The 20,849-nt window shown below is 37.2% G+C and overlaps 1 protein-coding gene across 1 annotated transcript in view; it reads right to left on the bottom strand.

Moving 5' to 3' along the window:
* The window catches only part of LOC150109560 (coiled-coil domain-containing protein 141-like), a 451,763-nt gene that overhangs the window by 127,114 nt on the left and 303,800 nt on the right, over window positions 1-20,849 (bottom strand). Inside the window, exon 24 of the mRNA XM_090409020.1 lies at window positions 7,301-7,609. Coding sequence (XP_090265146.1) covers window positions 7,301-7,609 — 309 coding nt within the window. The remainder of the gene's footprint in view (window positions 1-7,300; window positions 7,610-20,849) is intronic.

Here is a 20,849-nt window from a genome sequence, read left to right as displayed (position 1 = left end):
AGGCTGTTGCATAAAGTGGAAAATATTGGACTGGAATCTAAACTATTGGTTTAGATAAGTGGTGGCTGAAAGACAGGTATCAGAAAGTGGTATATTGGGGAGGGGGGGGGTCTGCCAGATATAAGGTGGCCAGTGGTATGCCCAAGAATCAGTTCTTTGACCACTGTTGCTTAATCATATGCATGATATTGAAATGGGCCAGATAGGAGATCTTCAACTGTTTGCTGATGATACAAAGATAGGCAGGGCAATCACAGATGCTACTGTATTTCCAAGGTGATATGAATAGGCTGAAAGTGTGAAAAATGATAACGGCTATCAATTCAATGTTAGTAGTGTGAAGTTATGTACTTTGGCATGATGAGATATCCAACAATATACTAAATATACTATATTGATGGGATTATGCTTGGAGTAACTGAAACAACGAGAGATCTTTTAGTTATGGCAGATAGAAATTTGAAGTTCAAGATCACATAACAAAAATTGCAAATACAACCCAGAAGATAACTGCAATGTTTAAATGAACATCGACACAAAGATATGTTCTGGGTTGTATATGCAATTTTTGTTATGTGAACATTTTGCTTCTTTAGAAGGCCTTGAATGATTGTACCTGGACTACTGTGTGTACACATTAGATCTGGGATCACAAGGGATAAACAGGCTGTGGAGAGGGCACAAAGAAATTACAAAGATGATATCAGGATTATGGAATGTAGATTACAAGGATTGGTACTAACAACATAAGAAGCCTGAATGGCAAAGAAATGGAGCTAGCTGAGGAATTAGATAAGTACCAGATTGACATAATAGGGGTGACTGAAACAAAAAAGACCAAAACTGGTGAGATCTTTCTGAGCAATAAATACAAAATGTTATATTCAGGCAATGACAATCAAGGAAAAGAAGGAGTAGCCATAGTATTCAACACAAAATACGAGGCTAATCTTCTTGAATGGCAGTCAGTCTCAAGTAGAGTAATGTGGGCAAATATGAGAATGGGGAACTGGACAATGAGACTTATTTGTGCCTATGGTCCCACAGAAGGTTCTACTAAGGTAGAAGTGGAGGAATTTTTTGAGGCTTTAGAAAAAGCAACTGACACAATGAAAAATGAAAAGTTGATCCTTGTTGGGGATCTAAATAGCAGAGTAGGAAATGATTGTGAGACATACAAAAATATTTTGGGAAAATTTGGAGAAAAGAGCAAAGCTAATAATAATGGCATATATCTGTTGGATTTCTGCTCAGGACATGGACTGGTTATTACTAACACCATGTTCCAACATAAAACTGTGCACAAATTTACATGGAGAGAAGAGGCTAGGAATAAGAAAAGTCTCATTGACTATGTTATTGTTGATAGTGATGTTTTCTCCCTGGTGCAGGACACCAGAGTGTACAGAGGATTTGAAATTGGAAGTGATCACTATTTAGTCTTGAGCAGGATAAAATTGAATTTCATATTGAAAAGAATAACATGTAAGAAAGTTTTAAAGCGAATAAAAGTTGAGCAGCTCTCAGATGTGAACTGTAGACTAAAATACACAAAGATTATTCAAGAAAAAATGAAAGACTTTGAGAACAGGAATCAAACCTTGGAGATTCAGTAGCAAACTCTGAAGAAAACATTGATTGATTCTGCCAGAGAGGCATGTGGTGAGATTGTCTGTAAGGATAAAAAAATCAGAACTCCCTGGTGGACACAGGAAGTTAAAGAGGAAGTGAAGGAAAAGAAGAAAGCATATCAAAAGTTCCTGACAAATAAGTAAGCTAGTGCTCTTAGAGAATACAGAGACAAATGCAAGAATGCTAAACACTGTGTAAAACTAGCTAAACAAAAGTCATGGGAGGACTTTGGCAAGAATATAGAAAATAAATATCAAGAAGGTGGCAAAATATTCTGGAGGTTGTTGAAGAAGCTTAGGAATGGAGGAAAGAGTGCAGTAAAAGGAATTAGAGATGATAAAGGTGACATGAAAACGGGAAAAAAAGATATCCTTGAAGTATGGAGTAATTACTTTGAAAAACTGCTAAATGAAACAAGCAGTGATGACAGCACAGTGGTAAAAAATACTGACCAAGCATGCAGTCAGGAATACATATCCATACTTGAAGTAGAAAAAGCCATCAAAGGCTTGAAATGTGGAAAGGCAGCAGGAGTAGATGATATTCGACCAGAAATGCTGAAGTATGGTGGTATAAAAGTCTTACAGTGGCTGCACTGCATAGTTCAGAAAGCCTGGACAGAGGGACGAATTCCCGATGATTGGAGTAGAGCTCTCAAAGTACCCATATATAAAAAGGGAAATAAAACTGAATGTGAGACTTACAGAGGTATTTCCCTACTGAGTGTTCCTGGCAAGATCTATGCAAGTATACTTGAGAAACGGTTGAGAAGAATTGTGGAAGAAAAGCTTGGTGAAGAACAAGCTGGATTCAGGCCAAATAGAGGCTGTCAGGATCAGATCTTCACTTTACGACAAATACTTGAGAAAGCATGGGAATATAACAAAGATCTGTATTTAAGTTTTGTCGATTTGGAAAAGGCATATCACAAGGTGCCAAGAGAGAAGTTATTCAATACACTGCAGTTATATGGTGTCAATGGGGCATTATATCAAGCAATACTTAGTCTTTATTTGAGTTGTAAGTCAGCAGTTAGAATTGAAGGAAGTACAGGAAGATGGTTTAATGTTAAATCTGGTGTGAGACAAGGATGTACATTATCCCCTCTGTTATTCATTATCTATATGGATCACATTATGAAGAAAAGTGGTATTAAACCTGATATCAAAATTGGAGATGTTAATGTCAGCTCTTTGCTTTATGCGGATGATGTTATACTTCTCAATAAATCCGCTACAAGTCTGCAAGATTCTCTGACTAAATTGAATAGCTGTTGTAATAGATATGGTATGAAGGTCAGCAATAAAAAGACAAAGACAATGAAAATAGGCAGAATCATTGAAAATGTCAACTGTGTTGTGAATGGAGAACCTGTGGAACAAGTAAAACATTTCAGCTATTTAGGCACGATTTTTACTGAAGATGGTAAATTAAATATAGAAATAAACAACAGAATCAGCAAAGCTGGTATGGTGGGAAGCCAATTGAATAAATTCATATGGAATAAGAGAGAAATTAGTCGGAACACTAAATTAGCTGTATACAAGACATTGTTCAAACCAGTTTTAACTTATGGATCTGAGAGCTGGGTCAGAAGTAACACACTTGCCCAAAGACTAGAGACCACAGATATGAGAGTCCTGAGAAAGATTATAGGTGTGAACAGATGGCATCAATGGCAATATCATATTAAAAACAAGGATATTAAGAAAGAACTTGACATTGTCAGCATCCAAGAATGTGTTAGCAGAGCTAATCTCAGGTGGTAATTTCACTTAAACAGAATGGGCGAGGAAAGATTAGCAAAACAAGTGTTCTCTGCCAGATTGGCAGCAAAATGACCCAGAGGAAGACCAAGATATAGGTGGATTGATACGGTACAAAGTGCCTTAGACGATAGAAATATAAGATCTGATAATGTTGGAGTCTTGACAAGTAACAGACTGATTTGGAGGAAAATTGTAGATAGGAAATTAATAATGATGTAATTTTTTTCATGTAGTATTATCATATCCTGTACACCCCTTGTGGGTACATGGCAGGAATTTGATGATGATGAGATTACAAGGATAGATTGAGAATATGTGGGCTGCAGAACTGACAGACAAAAGAAAGAGGGGGAGATATGATAGAGGTCTATAAACTTTTGAGAGGATGTTATAGAATATCGGTTGATAAAATTTTTTTATTAAATGAAAGGTGGGGAAAAGAGGCATCTGTGGAAGTTAAGTTTGCATGTGGTTAATGAAGGGGTAAGAGTGAAGTTCTTGTCTCACAGAACCATGAGTGAGCAGAACAGTTTGGCTGTTGAAGTAGTGAATGCATCTCATATGATTTAGTTTAAGAGAAGGTATGATAGCTGACAGAAGGCACAGCCTCTCTCAGAGTCTTTGACACCCTGGAGGTAAAGTAATAATAATAATAGTAATTATTATTAGTATAATAGTATAATATATACTATAATATTATATAGTATAATAATAGTAATTATTATTATTGCACAGGCACTTCCATGGAGTCCTGGGACTCATTGTAAGAAAAACTATCAACCCAAACTATCGACACAATATCTATCGTACCTCTCCTGAAACCATTAACAGAAAAAACATTTACAACTGACTCAGGCAACCCATTCTATTCATTCACTACTCGCTAAGTGAAAAATCTAGTTCTCATGCCTTTACTAACCACTCTCTTACCCAACTTCCAGCGATGACCTCTTGATCTGCTCCCTCTAGCCAAGTGCTGAAACATTTCCCCTGCATCAATCTTATAAAATCCTTTAAGTAAATTAAATGTTTCTAATATCCCACATTTTTCACCTATCAACCAACTTTTGCAATACAAATTCTCAATCTATCCTCATAGGTAGAATTCCACAGACCACTCACCATCTTAGTCACTTTCCTGTGGATCCTCTCCACCACTTGCTCATCCCCAAGAAACCCAAGTAACCAGACCTGAGCACAGTAATCCGGATATAGTCAGATTAATACTTTATAAAAAGGAATGATAACTCCCTTATCTCTGCTTGCTAGTGTGTTTTCCAATAACCAAGTAATCCTGTAAGTTGCCATGGCTACTTTAGCAACATGACCACTAAACTTCAACTCTATCTTACTACTACTACTACCCCTAAATTCCTGGCTCATCCTGCAAGTACTTTACATGAACCCTGGATTAATTATTACCCTTCCTACCTAACTTTGCATCATCATCAAACAACTGAATATCTCCCTTCAAATTATTAATGATAATAATTTTGTCTTTGGGTGGAGAGCAGAATAGCGATATAATGAGGGGGAGTACTATTGATGATAGAGAAAGAATTATGTCCATACAAAGTAGAGATGCAAGAGGGAAATAGTGCCAGTGGTTTTGAGGCAGTCTAGTGTGAGATAGAGGTGAATGGAATCAAATACTTGGTGGAATCAAATTAGCCAAGCAAATAAGAAAAGGGTGATAATTGTGGGTGATTTTAATTATGGCAATATAGACTGGAATGATGAGATAGCAACTGGAAGTAAAGAAAATTAGTTTCTTGAGTTTTTGAGGGATAACCACCTCAGACAGTATGTAACAGAGGGAACACAAGGATTGAGGGTCTTGGATTTGGTCATATCATCAGAGGATATAATCATAAATGAAGCATCAAATCATCCATCAATTGGTGAGAGTGACCATGAGGTGATTACCTGGGTAGTTGCCAGCAGTGTGAGGACCTCTGTGAGAAGAGGGTATATGTGGAAATACAAGGGGGGGGGTGATTATGAAGAGCTCAGGAGACAGCTTGCGGGTATAGCATGGAATGAGGAGTTATCTGGAAAAGAGATCAATGCAGCTTGAAGGATTTTCAAAAACTGTCTAAGTGCAATGTCTAAATGTATTCCAAGGGTGAGAAGGTTAAATAAGATAGGTGTGAGATGGATGAATAAAGAGATTAAGCATGTGATACAGAGAAAAAGGGCATTGTGGATGCAGCATAAGAGAAATAGAAATAACCAATTCCATGAGGTCTACAAAGACCAGGCAAGGAGGGTGACTTGGTTGGTGAGGGTAGCTAAAGAGTGGTATGAACAGCAGTTAGCTAATGAAGTCAAAAAGAATCTTAAGGAGTTCTTTCGATATGTAGCCAGGAACTATAGGCCTATCTGTGTGTCAGGTGTTGTGGTTAAGTTGTTGGAGAAGCTTGTGAGAACTACAATCCAGAGTTGGGCTGACTACAATGGTATTATCTTTGATGGACAGCATGGATTTGCTAAAGGGAGATCATGTTTTAGTAATCTACTTACTTATTATAATAAAGTGACTGCTTCCTTGGACAGAGGAGAAGGATAGACAGTAATATACTTGGATTTTGCAAAGGTTTTTGATAGATTACCACATGATAAGTCGATAGTCAAACTAGAGCAGATGGGGTTGGATATTAGATTAGTGCATTGGATTGGAGACTGGCTATCTGATAGGTATCAACAAGTTGTGTATGGGGGTGCAATATCCAGGAAAAGGAAAGTCACTAGTGGAGTGCCTCAGGGGTCTGTTTTAGGGCCATTACTGTTTAACTTGTATATTAATGATATTGGCGAGGTTTTGGATGGTGATATTCAGTTGTTTGCAGATGATGCAAAGTTGGGACGAGCCATGAAGAGTAGTGAAGATGTAGTGGCCTTACAAGAAGACTTGAATAAATTGAGTGATTATGCAAGGAAATGAGGATGCGAGTTCAATGTTGCAAAATAAGGTTTTAAAATTTGGAAAACAAAGATGGGATGCAGAATTTATGCTTGTTGAGGATATATTGTTGAAGGTAGAGGAAATAAGAGATCTGGGGGTGATAGTCGATAAGGATCTAAAATTTATGGGAAACATCACCAAAATTGTGAAGACAACACAAAGGCTTCTGGGAATGATGCGGAGGACACTGACGTGTAGAAGTAGGGAGATTCTTGTTCCATTGTATAAGGCTTTGATTAGGCCACACATGGACTATTGTGCCCAGATTTGGTCACCGGGTTTTCAGAAGGATGAAGAAATGTTGGAAAGGGTCCAAAGGCGACTGACTAAGGTAGTTTCTGACCTCTGGAATGTTGAGTATGAGGAAAGATTGAGAAGATGTAATTTGCAGAGTCTGGGTAGACAGGAGGAAAAGGGGAGATATGATAGAGACCTACAAGTTGGTAAGGGATTGCTATAGGATCAACGTTGGAGTAGTTCTACAGAAAATAGCGGAGATCAGGGGGAAAACCAGAGGTCATCCCTGGAAACTTTATAAAGAGGGTGTGAGTAGGGAGTGAGAGGCAAGTTTTTTTTCGTGCAGAGTTGTAAATGATTGGAATGCCTTGCCTGAGAGTGTGGTGTCTGCAAGGAGTTTGAGTGTGTTTAAGACATGGTATGATGAGCTGTGTGTGTGTGTGATAAAGGGACCTCCCAGATGAGTGTTTGACTCCATGAGGTTTTGGGGGTAATAATAATAATAATCCAATAAGTTTTGCTTTTTCTGTTATTAAAATATAAACATTTAGTTAAGATAGATTCTCAATTCTATTATTCAACAGCAGTTCACAATTTTTTTAACTACTGCATCTATGCTATATACAGTGCGGTTTACTGAAATAACAGCTTCTGTATTGTAATTTAGATCAATACTAATAAAATTTGAAGAACTTACATGAACGCTGGACTTTCAACATCCCACTACATTCAGATGTTCCACCTGGATTAACTGCTCGACAAGAATATGTACCTTCATCATTTTGTCGAGCACGATCAATATTAAGTTTGCAGAGACCATTATTATATGTTATTGTATAATCTGGTGATGCATCAATGCAAATTCCATTTCTCAGCCAAGAGACTAAAGGTAATGGAGTTCCTGCTACTTGACAATGAAACTGGAATGATTCTCCTTCTTTTACCACACCTGATTCCATTAACTTCAAAAAATAAGGAGCTCTATATTGTTCCTGGGGATGACCTTCTAAAGAAAGAAGACAAAATAATAATTACTGCTTAGATTTGGTACTAATAATCTTTATTGGCATGAATATTTTAATTCAATTTACAAATACAATTTATACAACTTGTTGAATTTATAAAAATTCAGTAAGAACATTTAAAAATATTTTTTATAAAATTAAAAGCATGCTTCTCCATGACAATGAAGATTATTCACTTGCTTTCAGTAAAATAATCAATACTGTTTAATGTCAGAACTGGTTGAATTATTATAATTCTTTAGCTTGAAAGCCAAAGTTAAATAACTGAGAAAAGACCTCCACATATCGGTACACAATAAATAACGGAACAAACTCACGTAGAAAGATTATTTATTAGTATAATTTTCGCTTGTGTGTCACAGGCATCACACAGGTGAAAATTATACTAATAAATAATCTTTCTACGCGAGTTTGTTCTGTTATTTATTTTGTACCGATATGTCTACTCACGATTTACCTCTTTTAAAACTTAGACCTCCACATAGACTATAAGAAATGCAGAACACCGACCAGTCCAGTGCCCAATTAAGATTTTTCATGTAGCATGCTCTTATTACTAGGTATCCATTGGGATACCTAGTAATAAGAGCATGCTACATGAAAAAAATGGAATGAAAAATACACTGGCCTAAACGAAACTGAAATATGACATATCACTAGTGTTGAGAGTGCTGCAAGAAGAAGAAGCAGTGTATTTGAATGGTGTTACAAAAAAAGTGATTTTTTTTTCCCCTTGATTAAATTATGTAGATTTTAATAGTAGTGCTTTTGTGTGAAAGTCAGACTGGATATAATCATTGTACTGTGATACTGTGGTTCTAAAAGTGTTCACTTCACTTGTTATTTTGATTAATATGCTAGTTCATGTTACAAAAATGGTGGCAGTGGCAGTAAAGAAGTGATGCCAGCAATGCAGAATGTCTCAACTCAGAGACCAAGTTTTTCCCTAGAACTTTTCGCAGGGGATACAATGCGATAATTGTTTTATGTGCCCAAAAATGTTAAAGATTTATGGAGATTAAATGATAAGAAGGAACATACAGAGTCCATGAAATAAATGTATATACACTTCAACAAAAGAAAAACCTGTATAAAAATTATAATACTAAATTGATACAGATATCAAGGGATGAATACAAGTTACCTTTGACTTCTACAATTACACGAGGTGCTCAAAGTGGTTACCACAGCATCCAAACACTTATTATTACAGCAAACTACTGCTTGGGCAATGTTGGCCAAAGCGTCCAGTGGGATTGCTGCACATGTCGTTTCAATTTATTTCTGAAGGACCATCAGTGTAGCTGGTTTTCTACAATACACTACATCCTTTAGAGTCCCTTATAGGTAGAAGTCCAAGGGTGTTAAATCAGGAGAACGTGGGGGGATGGGGGGGAAGGACTCAACTGCACCTCTTCTTCCTTTCTTCCTATCCATTGTTCCTGCAAACTTTCATCGAGATAAGCTCTGACATCTCGGTGGTAACAATACCTTCAAAGAAGAATGGTCCTATTAAACCTCTAGATGACAATCCACACTAGACATTGAGCCCTGGTAAATTGACTGCCTTGTCCACATGAATGCCTGGAATTTCTTGAGCCCAATAAACACAAATGAATATGCGCAATTATCAGGCATGTTGGAGTTTGTGTTGCAAACTCATGTCTCCATTGTCATTGAACTTCAACGACAACATTCTCAAATTTGAAATACCCCTTTAAAATGGTCTTGTGTTCCTCGAACGACAATCGTGCCTTGACCATTTTGTTTGACTGTAGTACCGTCACATGTTGATGCTAGTATTCATGTGAGTAACAATGTTCTCTCAAAAGATGAGAGAACATCATACTACACACTGTTACCGCAATTCGATCCAACTTCGAAAAAAGTCCACAGATGACATCTGTTAAAGTGTGTATACATTTTTTTGACGGACTCTGTATTATAGTGTGTGAGAAGTGTAATGTAAGGTTAGGGCATTTCAACAGTAAGAACAGTGTTACCAGGAATAATCAGAAAATAGATGGAAGTGTCTGTGATGGTAACAATAGAAGTGATGTGGAAGAGTTTAGGCAGGAGTTAATGAAAATGAAGAGTCAGGTTAAACATATGGAGGAGGAAATTGAACATTTAAAGAAGAGAATAACTGATGTAAATGAAAATGAAGTTAATAGGAAGAAGCAAGTATCTAAAGATGATAGGGTTGCTTTATATGTGATTCAATCATTAAAGGTGTGGTAAAAAATAAGGTGCATAAGATATGTATTCCAGATAGTACAATAAAATGAATATCAGATGTAGCATAGTAGGAAGAAATGAGCATCAGAATTAGGGATAGTGGTGGGCACAAACAATTTGGATAGTGAGACAAAGTATGTGGAAAGGGATTTGAAGAAGTTATTGTAGGAGGTGAAGAATAATAGTATCATTTGAAAAGTGGTTAGTTTATTGCCCAGATATGACAGTAGTGAACCAAGAAGGAGAGCAATGATACTGAATGACAAGATGACAGAATTGTGTCAGGCAGAGAGAGAGAGTGTTGAATTTGTGAGCGCATGGAATGATTTCAAGGGAAGTTAGAATGGTTCAAAGCTGATGAAATGCATCTGAATAGGTTTGGTGTTGGCCATTTGGAGCAACTGTTGTTTACTAAGAGTACACAGAGTTCATACGAAAGTACTGCTAAGAGTCAGTGAGAGAGAGTTGAGAAGCAGATTGTGGAAGGACAGGAAGAGGATGGATACAAAGATAAGGAAGTGATTATGGCAGGACAGAGTGGTGCAGTGCAAAACAGTGGGGGATGAAAAGAATATGAATGAAAATTATAATCAGAATTGAGAAAACTGAGATGGTCAAAATGAAGAGAGAACTGTACTAAGCAGAGAAAGATACAGAGTGATTGTGTTGATGGAATAACCTCCAAGTGGAGAATTGTTATGCTTGTATACTAATGTACAGAGTATCATAAATAAAGGGGCTGAGTTTGTAGCATTGATCGAATCAGTATGCCAAAACATAATTGGCCTAAGTGAAACTTGGTTGATTGAGGATGATATACTATCATGACTTGAAATGGTGGGATACAGAATTTCCCAAAAGGATAAGAAGGTAAAGAGAGGAGGAAGAGTATTGTTAATAACTGCAAAAGAATTGTGTCCTTCAAGAGTGAAAGTATAAAATAGTAGTATGTGTGTGAACATTTGAAGTTATTTGGTGTGAAGTTGAGATCAACAGAATAGTATATCTAATAGAATGTTGTCATAGTCTAGGGAATATTTACGCAAATTAGTTCGGCAAGTAAAAGGAAGATGATCCTAACAGTAGATTTTAATTATAGGAATGTGGAATGGAAAGAAGAGATAGTAACGAGTAGAGTGAATTTGTTGAGTTTTTGCAGGATAACTATCATAGTAGCATGTGATGGAAACAACATAAGATGTATTGGTGTTAGATTTAGTGATATCCTCACAGGATAAGGTTGTGAATGGGGGTATCAACACTACAACCTATTGGTGAAAGGGATCATGAGATATTGTTTTGTAAGATAATCACACAGGTGAAAGTTGTTAAAAAGAATGTCTATGTGTGGAACTATAAGGTGGGTGCTTATGAGAAACTCCATAGTCAACTAGCATCAATACAATTGGTTAATGAATTTTGTAGAAAAGATGTTGACAGTGCATGGAGAATGATAAGGCAGTATTTAATACAAGCAATGCATAACTGCATGCCAAGAGTTAAGTGAATAAATAGAGTAAGAGTGAGATAACTGAACATGAAATCAAGCAAGCAGTGTTATAAAAGAAGTTGTTATGGAGGAAGTATAAGATAGGGACTTGTATATTGGTGTGCAGAGACTGGAAAAAGGTGTTGCTGAATGAAGTGAAAGTGGATGTGCAGAATCAGGGAAACCAGAGGCTATTGGGGTGGGGGGGAGGAAGTGGATATGCAGACATCAGTGAGGCAATTGAGTGTAAGAATGTGTATAATATGCCTGGGCTAGTATGAAGGACAACAAATCAGAATGGGATAGTTAGTATAAGGCATTAAGATAGGGGTGGGACTAACAGGCTTCTGCACTTCATGTATACTAATGCCAGGAGTATTAGAAACAAGAAGGAAGAATTTTTGGTCTTGGTTGGCTCTTCCTGGCCACAGGTTATTGGCATTAGTGAGACATTGCTGACAGAAGATGATATAGTTGGATAGAATGTGAAGGATATGGTGTGTTCAGGAGGGACAGAGAGAGAAAAGAATGGGGGGGGGTGTTATTGATGATAGCTGATGAACTGCAGCCAAGGAGAATTGAAGTTGAACTGCAGGATAGTAAAGAGAGCACATTTGAGGCTATTTGATGTGAGATTGAGACTAGTGGAACAAAATATACAGTTGGGTGCTGCTACAGAACAGGTGATGGAAAAGATGGTGGAGATAGTATGCATAGACAAATAGATGCAATGAGTGGAAGGAGGGTAATAATTATTATGGGGGATTTCAACTCGTAACATTGATTGGAAGGAGGAGAGGACAAGTGGGAGGAAAGAATTGGATATTATACAGTTATTAAGGGATAAATACCTGAGACAGCACATAATGGAATATACTAGGGGTTCATGAGTGCTTGACCTAGTAATTGCATCTGAGAATTTGACTGTAATGAATATGACCATGTTGCCACCAATTGGTGAGAGTGATCATAAGTCCCCTGGGAGGTGGCTAAATGTGTGGAATTTTCAATTAAGAAAGGGTATACGTGGAATTACCGAGCTGGTAAGTATGACAAGCTTAGGAGATTGCTTAATTCAGTGGCATGGTATGTAAAATTGCAAGGGCTGAAGGTTGATAGTGCATGGGAAGTGGTAAAGGAGCGTTTGAAGGAGGTAATGGCTGACTGTATACCTACAGTCCAGATAGTAAATCAAGCAGGGGTTAAATGGATAAATAACACCATTAAGCTTGAGCTGCAAAAAGAGAAACAACTGTGGAGGGAATTTAAGGAGAAAGGTGACCTACAGGTCGATGAACAGTATAAAGCACAGGCCAGAAGGGTAACGAGTGTGGTAAGAAGAGCAAAAGCGGATTATGAAAGGAAATTAGCCATGCAAGCTAAAGAGAATCCCAAACAATTTTTTCCATATGCTTCAAGTAAAAGAAAAAATGTATACGGCAGAATGATTTTAAGGAATGCCGATGGTAGGGAGGTAACTGAATCAGTTGATATAATGGAATTACTGAGCGAGCACTTTGCAGGAGTATATCATCCAGGTGGTGATATTGCAGGAATGAAGGAACCAATAGTTTATACGGGAATTGAGGTGAATAGTATATTACAAAACCTTAATGTGAATACATCTGTGGGATTAAATGGTATACCAGCTTAGGTCTTACGTGAAGCGGCTAAAGAATTGTCAGTGCCCTTCACCATTTTGTTTAATTTGAGTCTCAGGTCTGGGTTAGTCCCGAGGGGGGTGGAAAGAGGGGAAAATAGTTCCACTGCATAAAGGAGGTTCCAAGACTGCTGTTGCAAATTACCGACTGATCAGCATATCAGGAGTTATTGTCAAGATTTTGGAGAAAGTAGTCAAGAGAAAAATACAGGAATGGATAGATGAAAATGGGATACTGTATAGGGAAAAGCATGGTTTTGTGAAGGGTAGATCATGCCTCAGTAACTTGCTCAGGTTTTATAACACAGTGACGGATAAGAATAATGGGTTTACAGTGATACTGCTGGACCTTGCTAAGGCCTTTGACAAGATACCACATGGAATTCTAATCAGTAAATTGCAGCATATGGGGATGGACATAGGGTTGGTGAGATGGATAGGAGGGTGGTTGATGGCAAGATATCACAGAGTAGTTTATTCAGGAGTAGAGTCCAAAAGATGGCCTGTGACTAGTGGTGTGCCACAAGGATCTGTTCTTGGACCACTGCTGTTTAATTTGTTCATTAATGATATAGGAAAGGATCTGAAAGGAACAGTTCATTTGTTTGCTGATGATGCAAAGTTGGGTAGAGCAATAGTGAATGCACATGATGCCAAAATTTTGCAGGATGAGTTGGATAGATTGGAGGACTGGGCTAAGGAGGATGGATGTCAATTTAATGTGGCAAAGTGTAAGATTAGCAGCAGTATATCACATTGGTGGAACTGTACTCCACGAGATTGACGAGGCCAGGGATTTGAGTGTTGGTGGATAGGGAGTTGAAGTTTAACGGGCAAAAGTGGCTAAATGAGCTCATCAAATCACTTGGTCACTGAAGAATACTTTGATGAACAGAGACAAGCAAGTTATTGTTCCTCTGTATCGAGCCTTGATAAGACCCCATCTAGACTACTGTGCCCAGATATGGGTACCAGGGTTTCTTCTTGATGGGGAGGAGGTGGAGAGGATCCAGAGACGAGTGACCAAGATGATAGCAGGTCTATGGAATGAACCTTATGAGAATAGGTTGAAGATTTGTGGGTTGCAGAAATTGGTTGATAGGCGGAAAAGGGGGTGTATGATTGAGACATTCAAATTACTGAAGGGTTTCTATAAGATTAATTCAGAGGATATTTTTCAGAACAGGACTGGTGGTGGGAGGACTAGAGGCCATCCATGGAAACTGGGCAAGAGTGTGATTAGCAAGGATGTTAGAACTAGGTTTTTTACTTGGAGAGTGGTGAATGAGTGGAATAAGCTGACAGAGTCTGTTGTGGGTGCCATGAATGTGAATGAGTCCAAGGTAAAGTATGATAGATACTGTGTGGATGTTGAATAGTTGTTCTTGATATGATGTTTAGGGCCTCCCTCAATGAGTCTAAGGACTCCTTGGAGTTGCCCATAATAATAATAATAATAATAATGGTCTGTACTGAACAGATGCATGAAGAATATAAAGTGCAGTCCATAAAAGTGACAAGCATGGTTATAAAACAAGAAGTATTTGCTAGATTTCTGATCAGGACACAGACTAGTCATTACTAACACCATCTTCCAACATACAGATGTACACAAGTTCACATGGAAAGAAGACACATAAGAAAAGCATCATTGATTACTCATTATTGATAGCAATATCTTCATGCTGATTCAAGATATAACAGTGTACAGAGGATAGGAAATTGGAAGTGACCATTACTTACTGCTAAGCAGGATAAAAATGGATATTACATCGAAAAGAACAGTACATAAGAAAGTATTAAAAAAGATTAAAATTGAGCAGCTTTCACAGGTAAACAACAGACTCAACTATACAAACATTACTGAAGAAAATCTGAAGCAGTATGAAAACAAGAACCAAATCTCAGAGTTTCAGTGACAACCTCTGAAGAAGACAATGATTGATTCACCTAGAGAGGTATGTGGTGAAGTTGTCTGTAAGGATAGAAAAATAAGAATCCCACAGTGGACACAAAAAGTTAAAGCAGCAGTTTTGGAAAAGAAGAAAGCATACCAAAAGTTCCTAGCAGATAATTTGCAGATGCCCTAAAAGAATATAGAGAAAAATGTAAGTGAGCTAAGCAATGTGTGAAAATAGCTAAACAAAAGTCATGGGAAGACTTAGATAAGAGTATAGAAAATAAATACCAGGAAAGTGAGAAAATGTTCTGGAGGCTATTGAAAAAGCTTAAAAATAGAGGAAAGAGTACTTAAAAGGAATCAAAGATGATAAAGGTGATATGAAAACTTAAGGATATCCTAGATGTTTTGAGTAATTACTTTGAAAGACTGTTAAATGAAACAAGCAGTGAGAGAAAGGTAGTAGAAAATTTTCAAAAAAAATACAAAGAGTAGTACATATCAATACTTAAGGTAGAAAAAGCCATCACAAACTTGAAATGCAGAAAGGTAGCTGTAGTAGATGATATTCAATCAGAAATGCTGAAATAGGTAAGTTTAAGTTTTGAAGTGCTATGCTACACTGCATAATTCAGAGGGCCTGGTCAGAAGGTCAAATTCCAGATGATATGAGTAGAGCTCTAATAGTTCCCATCTATAAAAAAAAAGGGAATAAAGCTTATTGTGAAAATTACAAAGGAATTTCCCTACTAAGTGTTCTAGATAAGATTTATGCAGCACATGGAAACAGGTTGAGAAAGATTGTGGAAGAAAAACTTGGAGAACAAGTTGGATTCAGGACAAATAGAGATTGCCAAAATCATATTTTCACTTTATGACAAATAACTGAGAAATCATGAGAATATGACAAGGATCTGTACTTAAGTTTTGTAGATCTGGAAAAGGAATATGACAAGGAGCCCAGAGAAAAGGTTTTCAAAACACTACAATTATATGGCGTAAGTGGAACATCATACAGAGCAATACATAGTCTACATTTAAGTTGTAAGTCAGCAGTTAGAATTGAAGGAAATACAGGAAGATGGTTTGATATAAAATCGGAGTGTGTGTGGGGGGGGTAATATAAGGATGCACATTATCTCCACTCTTATTCATCATATTATTATTATTCCTGATACCTCCAAGGAGTCCGAAGACTCACTGCCGGAGGACATGTATGGATCATATGATGAAAGAAAGTGGCATTAGGCCTAGTATTAGAATTGGAGATTTCAAACTTAGCTTTTTGCTTTATGCAGATGATGTTGTACTCCTAAACACATCTAGTGCAAGTCTACAGGATTTTATAACTAAATTGAATAAAACTGGAACAAATTTGGCATGAAAATTAGCAATAAAAAGACCAAACTATGGAAATAAGCAGGAGCATACAAAACTTCAGCTGCATTCTGAATGAAGAGCCTATAGAACAAGTAAATTCATCTATTTAGGCACAGTTTTTAGCGAAGATGGCAAGTTAAATCGAGAAATAGACAATGGAATAAGCAAAGCTGGTATGGTGAGTAGCCAGCTGAATAAATATATATGGAATAAGCAAGAAATTAGCCAAAACAAACAAACTAGCAGTATACAAGACAGTGTTCAAACCAGTTTTAAGTTATGGATTTGAGAGTTTGGTTAGAAATAAAGTACTTTATCAGACCTAGAAACCACAGATATGAGGGTTCTTAGAAAAATTAGAGTGAACAGATGGCATCAATGCAGAATAATATTAAAAATTAAGACATTAGGAAGGAACTTGATATTTTTAGCATTCAAGAATATGTAAGCAGAGCTAATTCAGCTTGTAGCTTGGCACTGATTTGATCATCGGCTTGTCGAGAGCTCCTGAAAAGATTAGTAGTATTTTGTGTTAACATTGGCAATTTTACTAGAATTTTAAGTAGTATTGTTTGCTTTTTGTTTCTTGGTGTGTCTGTGCAATTTTTGTGTGTTTTTTGTTATTTTAAGTATTATTTTTAAAATAAGATAGCGTACATATGGCACCGATAAAGAAAAAAATGGCGGCCAGGTCGCCATGTTTGTTTAAGAGTTTTGATGTAAACGAATTTATGCAATGTGCTGTCTGTGAGATGTATGCTTTGCGAAGAGCGGCGAGAGTCTGGTTAGAGGGTGATAGTGGAGTTAATATGTGCAGAAAGTGTAAGGAGAATGAGGATCTCAAGCGTGTTTCGGGTGGTGAGAGTGATATCGTTAACGGTAGTCAGAATGTAGAAAATGGCAGTCGGTGTGATAGAGAATTGCGTGGTAGTGCCAGATAGGTGTGAGAGCATCGTTGAAAGTGTAAATGAAGGTAGAAATAGAGAACGAATGGATGATTTGATCGATAATGAAAATGGTGAGATAAATGCGAGTAGTGAAATTGCACGTTTGAACGGTGCGATACACAGAGCAAAAAGGCAACTGGAGCGTATGGAAAAATGTGTGCTGAACGTACCGACTAATAACCGCTGTAAGTCTGTGATGACAAATAATAGAATGTTCGTAAACGTCAATAAAATGAAGGAGCGAGTGCTGTATGGGGATTCGCTCTTAAGAGGTGTGATAGTTGAGAGTTTGACGAAGTCGTACCAGCCGGGTGCGAACATAAAGGACGTCAGCGAATCTATTCGAGTGCAAAAACAGAGGGCGAAAGAGATGATAATCGTGGCAGGAACAAATGATTTGAAAGAGGACAAAATGGAAATGATAGAGGATGTGAGGGAATTACTTGAGGTAGCAAAAGAGAAGAGTGAGAGAGTTAGGATGGTGAGTATTTTACCGCGGTATGACAGTGAAGTGTTTAGAAGGAGGGCCATAATTGCCAATGACTTTACGCATGGGTTATGCATGGAGAGTGGTGTGGAATTTGTGGATGTGTGGAATGAGTTCTATGGGCGATAGGACTTATATAAGATGGATGGGTTACATTTGAATGGAGTTGGTGTACGGAGGCTTGAAAAAGTGTTGATGAATGATGTGGAAGTGGATGTACAGACTCAGGAAAACTAGATTTATTAAGAGGGATTTATTATTAGCTACCTAATTTAGCTAATTTAACTAAGTTAGCAAAATAGGTGTTTGACGCCAACATGGCAGGAAAGAGACCCAGAAGAAGATCAAGGTCTAAGTGGATTGATTCAGTTGGATGTGCCTTAAAAGCATGAAAGGTTAAACATGACAATATTGGGGGTGCTAACAAGTAACAGACTAATTTTCAAGAAAATTGCGGATAGGAGATTAATAATAATGCAAACTTAATCATGCAGTGCTGTCATAGTAGCCTGAATCTCCCTTGAGGGTAAATATCAGGTCTGATGATGAAGAACATCTATGAAAGTTTTGGATAAAATCAAAATTGAGCAGCTTTCAGAAACGAATTGTAGACTTGAATATACAAATTAGTCAGGCTTTTCATCTCACATACAGGCCAATCAGCATTAGTGCATATGAAATTTAGAAACAAAAATATACTATTAGTGGTGATAGATGATTGTGTGTGTAATTGATGGATTGTAATGCAGTGTGTAGACAGTGAGTTTAATTAGAGTGAAGTGACCTCTCACGATGAGTCCTTTGATTCCTTGGAGGTGTCACATAATAATAATAAAGGATTATTTTAAAGGAATAGTAAATATTATTTTTATTAATTGTTATTATTATTAATTTATACATTAACAACCACCTTAAATGAACTAAACATACAGAATACCTTCATAACAAACTATACATTGTTGCTCAAACTCTTCAAAGCAAAAGTTATGATACCAACCAATGTAAAAAAACTAATATCATGGAATTTGTGAAACAATATTAAGGTATGGTATAACTGTCTAAGCAAAAATTTTTCTAAATTTTTCGAATTTAGAAAAAAAAACTTCACCGAAGAATCATTTCAATGGTGCTTTGGAGGCCTAATACACACCAGGAAATAACTGAACCCTAATGGCAAAACACAAAATCCAGGGAAGACACTACGTACTGATACTATGTCAACAATGCATGCCGTAATAATAAAGAAACGTATCAGCCTCCATAGGGCAATTGGAAGAACTACGGTACGTTGCGCCCTTCAATTGGAAAAGGCCTAAGTTCAAGTCTCGTCGTGACAGGAGGACTCTTTATATGGACTTTTTCAATCGAAGGTGAGTTAGTCGATCTCATATGAAGGTAGAAGGGTTTTTTATCTGGGAAACTCAGGTTTTTGATCCCGCATACAGACAAATCGGCCCTTCAGAACACATGCAATTTACAGACAAAAAATACTAGCTTTGGTGGTGGTGATGGGCAGTAGATGGCGCTGATGTAGATGATTGGTAGTAGAGATTCGGTGTAGTGGTGGAGACGGAGAGTTGTACAATAGGTGTCCTCCCATGATGAGTCTTCGGACTCCTTGGAGGTGTCACGAATAAAATAATAATAATAAAATAAAATAATAATAATGCAAGGACTCATTGCAGAAGCCACTCTAGAATGTACAGCAACAGCACTCACAATCTATAGTCTACACCATCAATTGCATATGTTCTATGGCCAATTTGACTATTTCGTGAGGCAAAAAAACTTTCAAAGGAGAGACAACCTTGCTTTCACTTTCACATGAGATCAGCCAATTTACAGTTAATTTAAAAAAGTCCATATAAAGATTCCTCTCATTGTGATGAGAGTTTAACTAAGATCTACTCCAACTGAAGGATACATGCTCTGTTATTTATTCAACAGTGAATATTTCAAACATTACTGAAAAAAAAAGTAAAGAAGTTTGAAGTCAAGAACTAAACCTTAGAGACTGCATGACACACCTGAAGAAAATATCCACTGATATGGAAGCATGTCACAAGTCTATTAAAGGAGCATTTGAAGGGAGTAATAGCAGACTGCATACCTAGATTCAGGAGAATCAATTGGGAGATAAATGGATGAATACCATTATTAAGCTGGAGCTACAAAAAGAGAAAAAATCTGTGGAAGGGATTCAGGAAGAAAGGTGCCCAGCAGGCACATGAGCAGTATAAAGCACAGGCCAGAAGGGTAACCAGTGTGGTAAGAAAGACAAAAGCAGAGTATGAAAGGAAATTAGCAGTACAGGCCAAAGTTAATTGCAAAGAGTTCTTTCAATATGTTGCAAGTAAAAGGAAGAATGTTCATGGCAGAACGATTTTAATGGATGCATATAGTAGGGAGGTAGCTGAATTAGCCAAAATAGTAGAATTACTAAGTGAACATTTGGCAAGAGTATGTCATCCAGCTGGGGATGCTGCAGTAACAAGAGAGGCAAAGGCTTATATGGAAACTGAGGTAAATGAACTGTAGGAGTATGGCATATTACAGAACCTATATGTGAATACAGCTAGGTTCTGGGATTAGATTGTATATCAGCTCTATATTATATCAGAGATTGTATATCAGTTTTATGAGATGGTGCTAGGGAATTGGCATTGCTTTTAACCATGTTATTTAATCTCTTTGCTCTGGGTTAGTCCCAAAGGGTGGAAGGAAGAGAAAATAGTTCCACAAAATAAAGGAGACTCCAAGACTGATGCAGCAAATTACCAACCAATCAGCATATCAGAAGTCATAGTCAAAGTACTGGAGAAGTTTGTAAAGAGCAAAATACAGGAATGGATAAACATAAATGGGATACTATATGGGGACCACATGGTTTTCTGAAGGGTAAGCAGTGCCTCACTAACTTGTTCACATTTTATAATACAGTGACAGCTGAGTTGGATAAAGTTAATGGGTTTAGAATGATACTGCTTAACTTTGCAAAAGCATCTGAAAGGATACCACACAAAATTTTAATCAATAAATTTCAGCATGTCGAAATGGATAAGAGGGTGGATGATGGAGAGATATCAGAGAGTAGTTTTACCAGGAATAGAGTCCATTAGA

Source organism: Typopeltis vanoorti, chromosome 2, assembly GCF_054136105.1.
Source record: "Typopeltis vanoorti isolate ZY-2024b chromosome 2, IOZ_Tvanoo_1.0, whole genome shotgun sequence".
Taxonomy (NCBI): Eukaryota; Metazoa; Arthropoda; class Arachnida; order Uropygi; family Thelyphonidae; genus Typopeltis; species Typopeltis vanoorti.
This window is presented reverse-complemented; position numbering and strand designations above follow the sequence as displayed.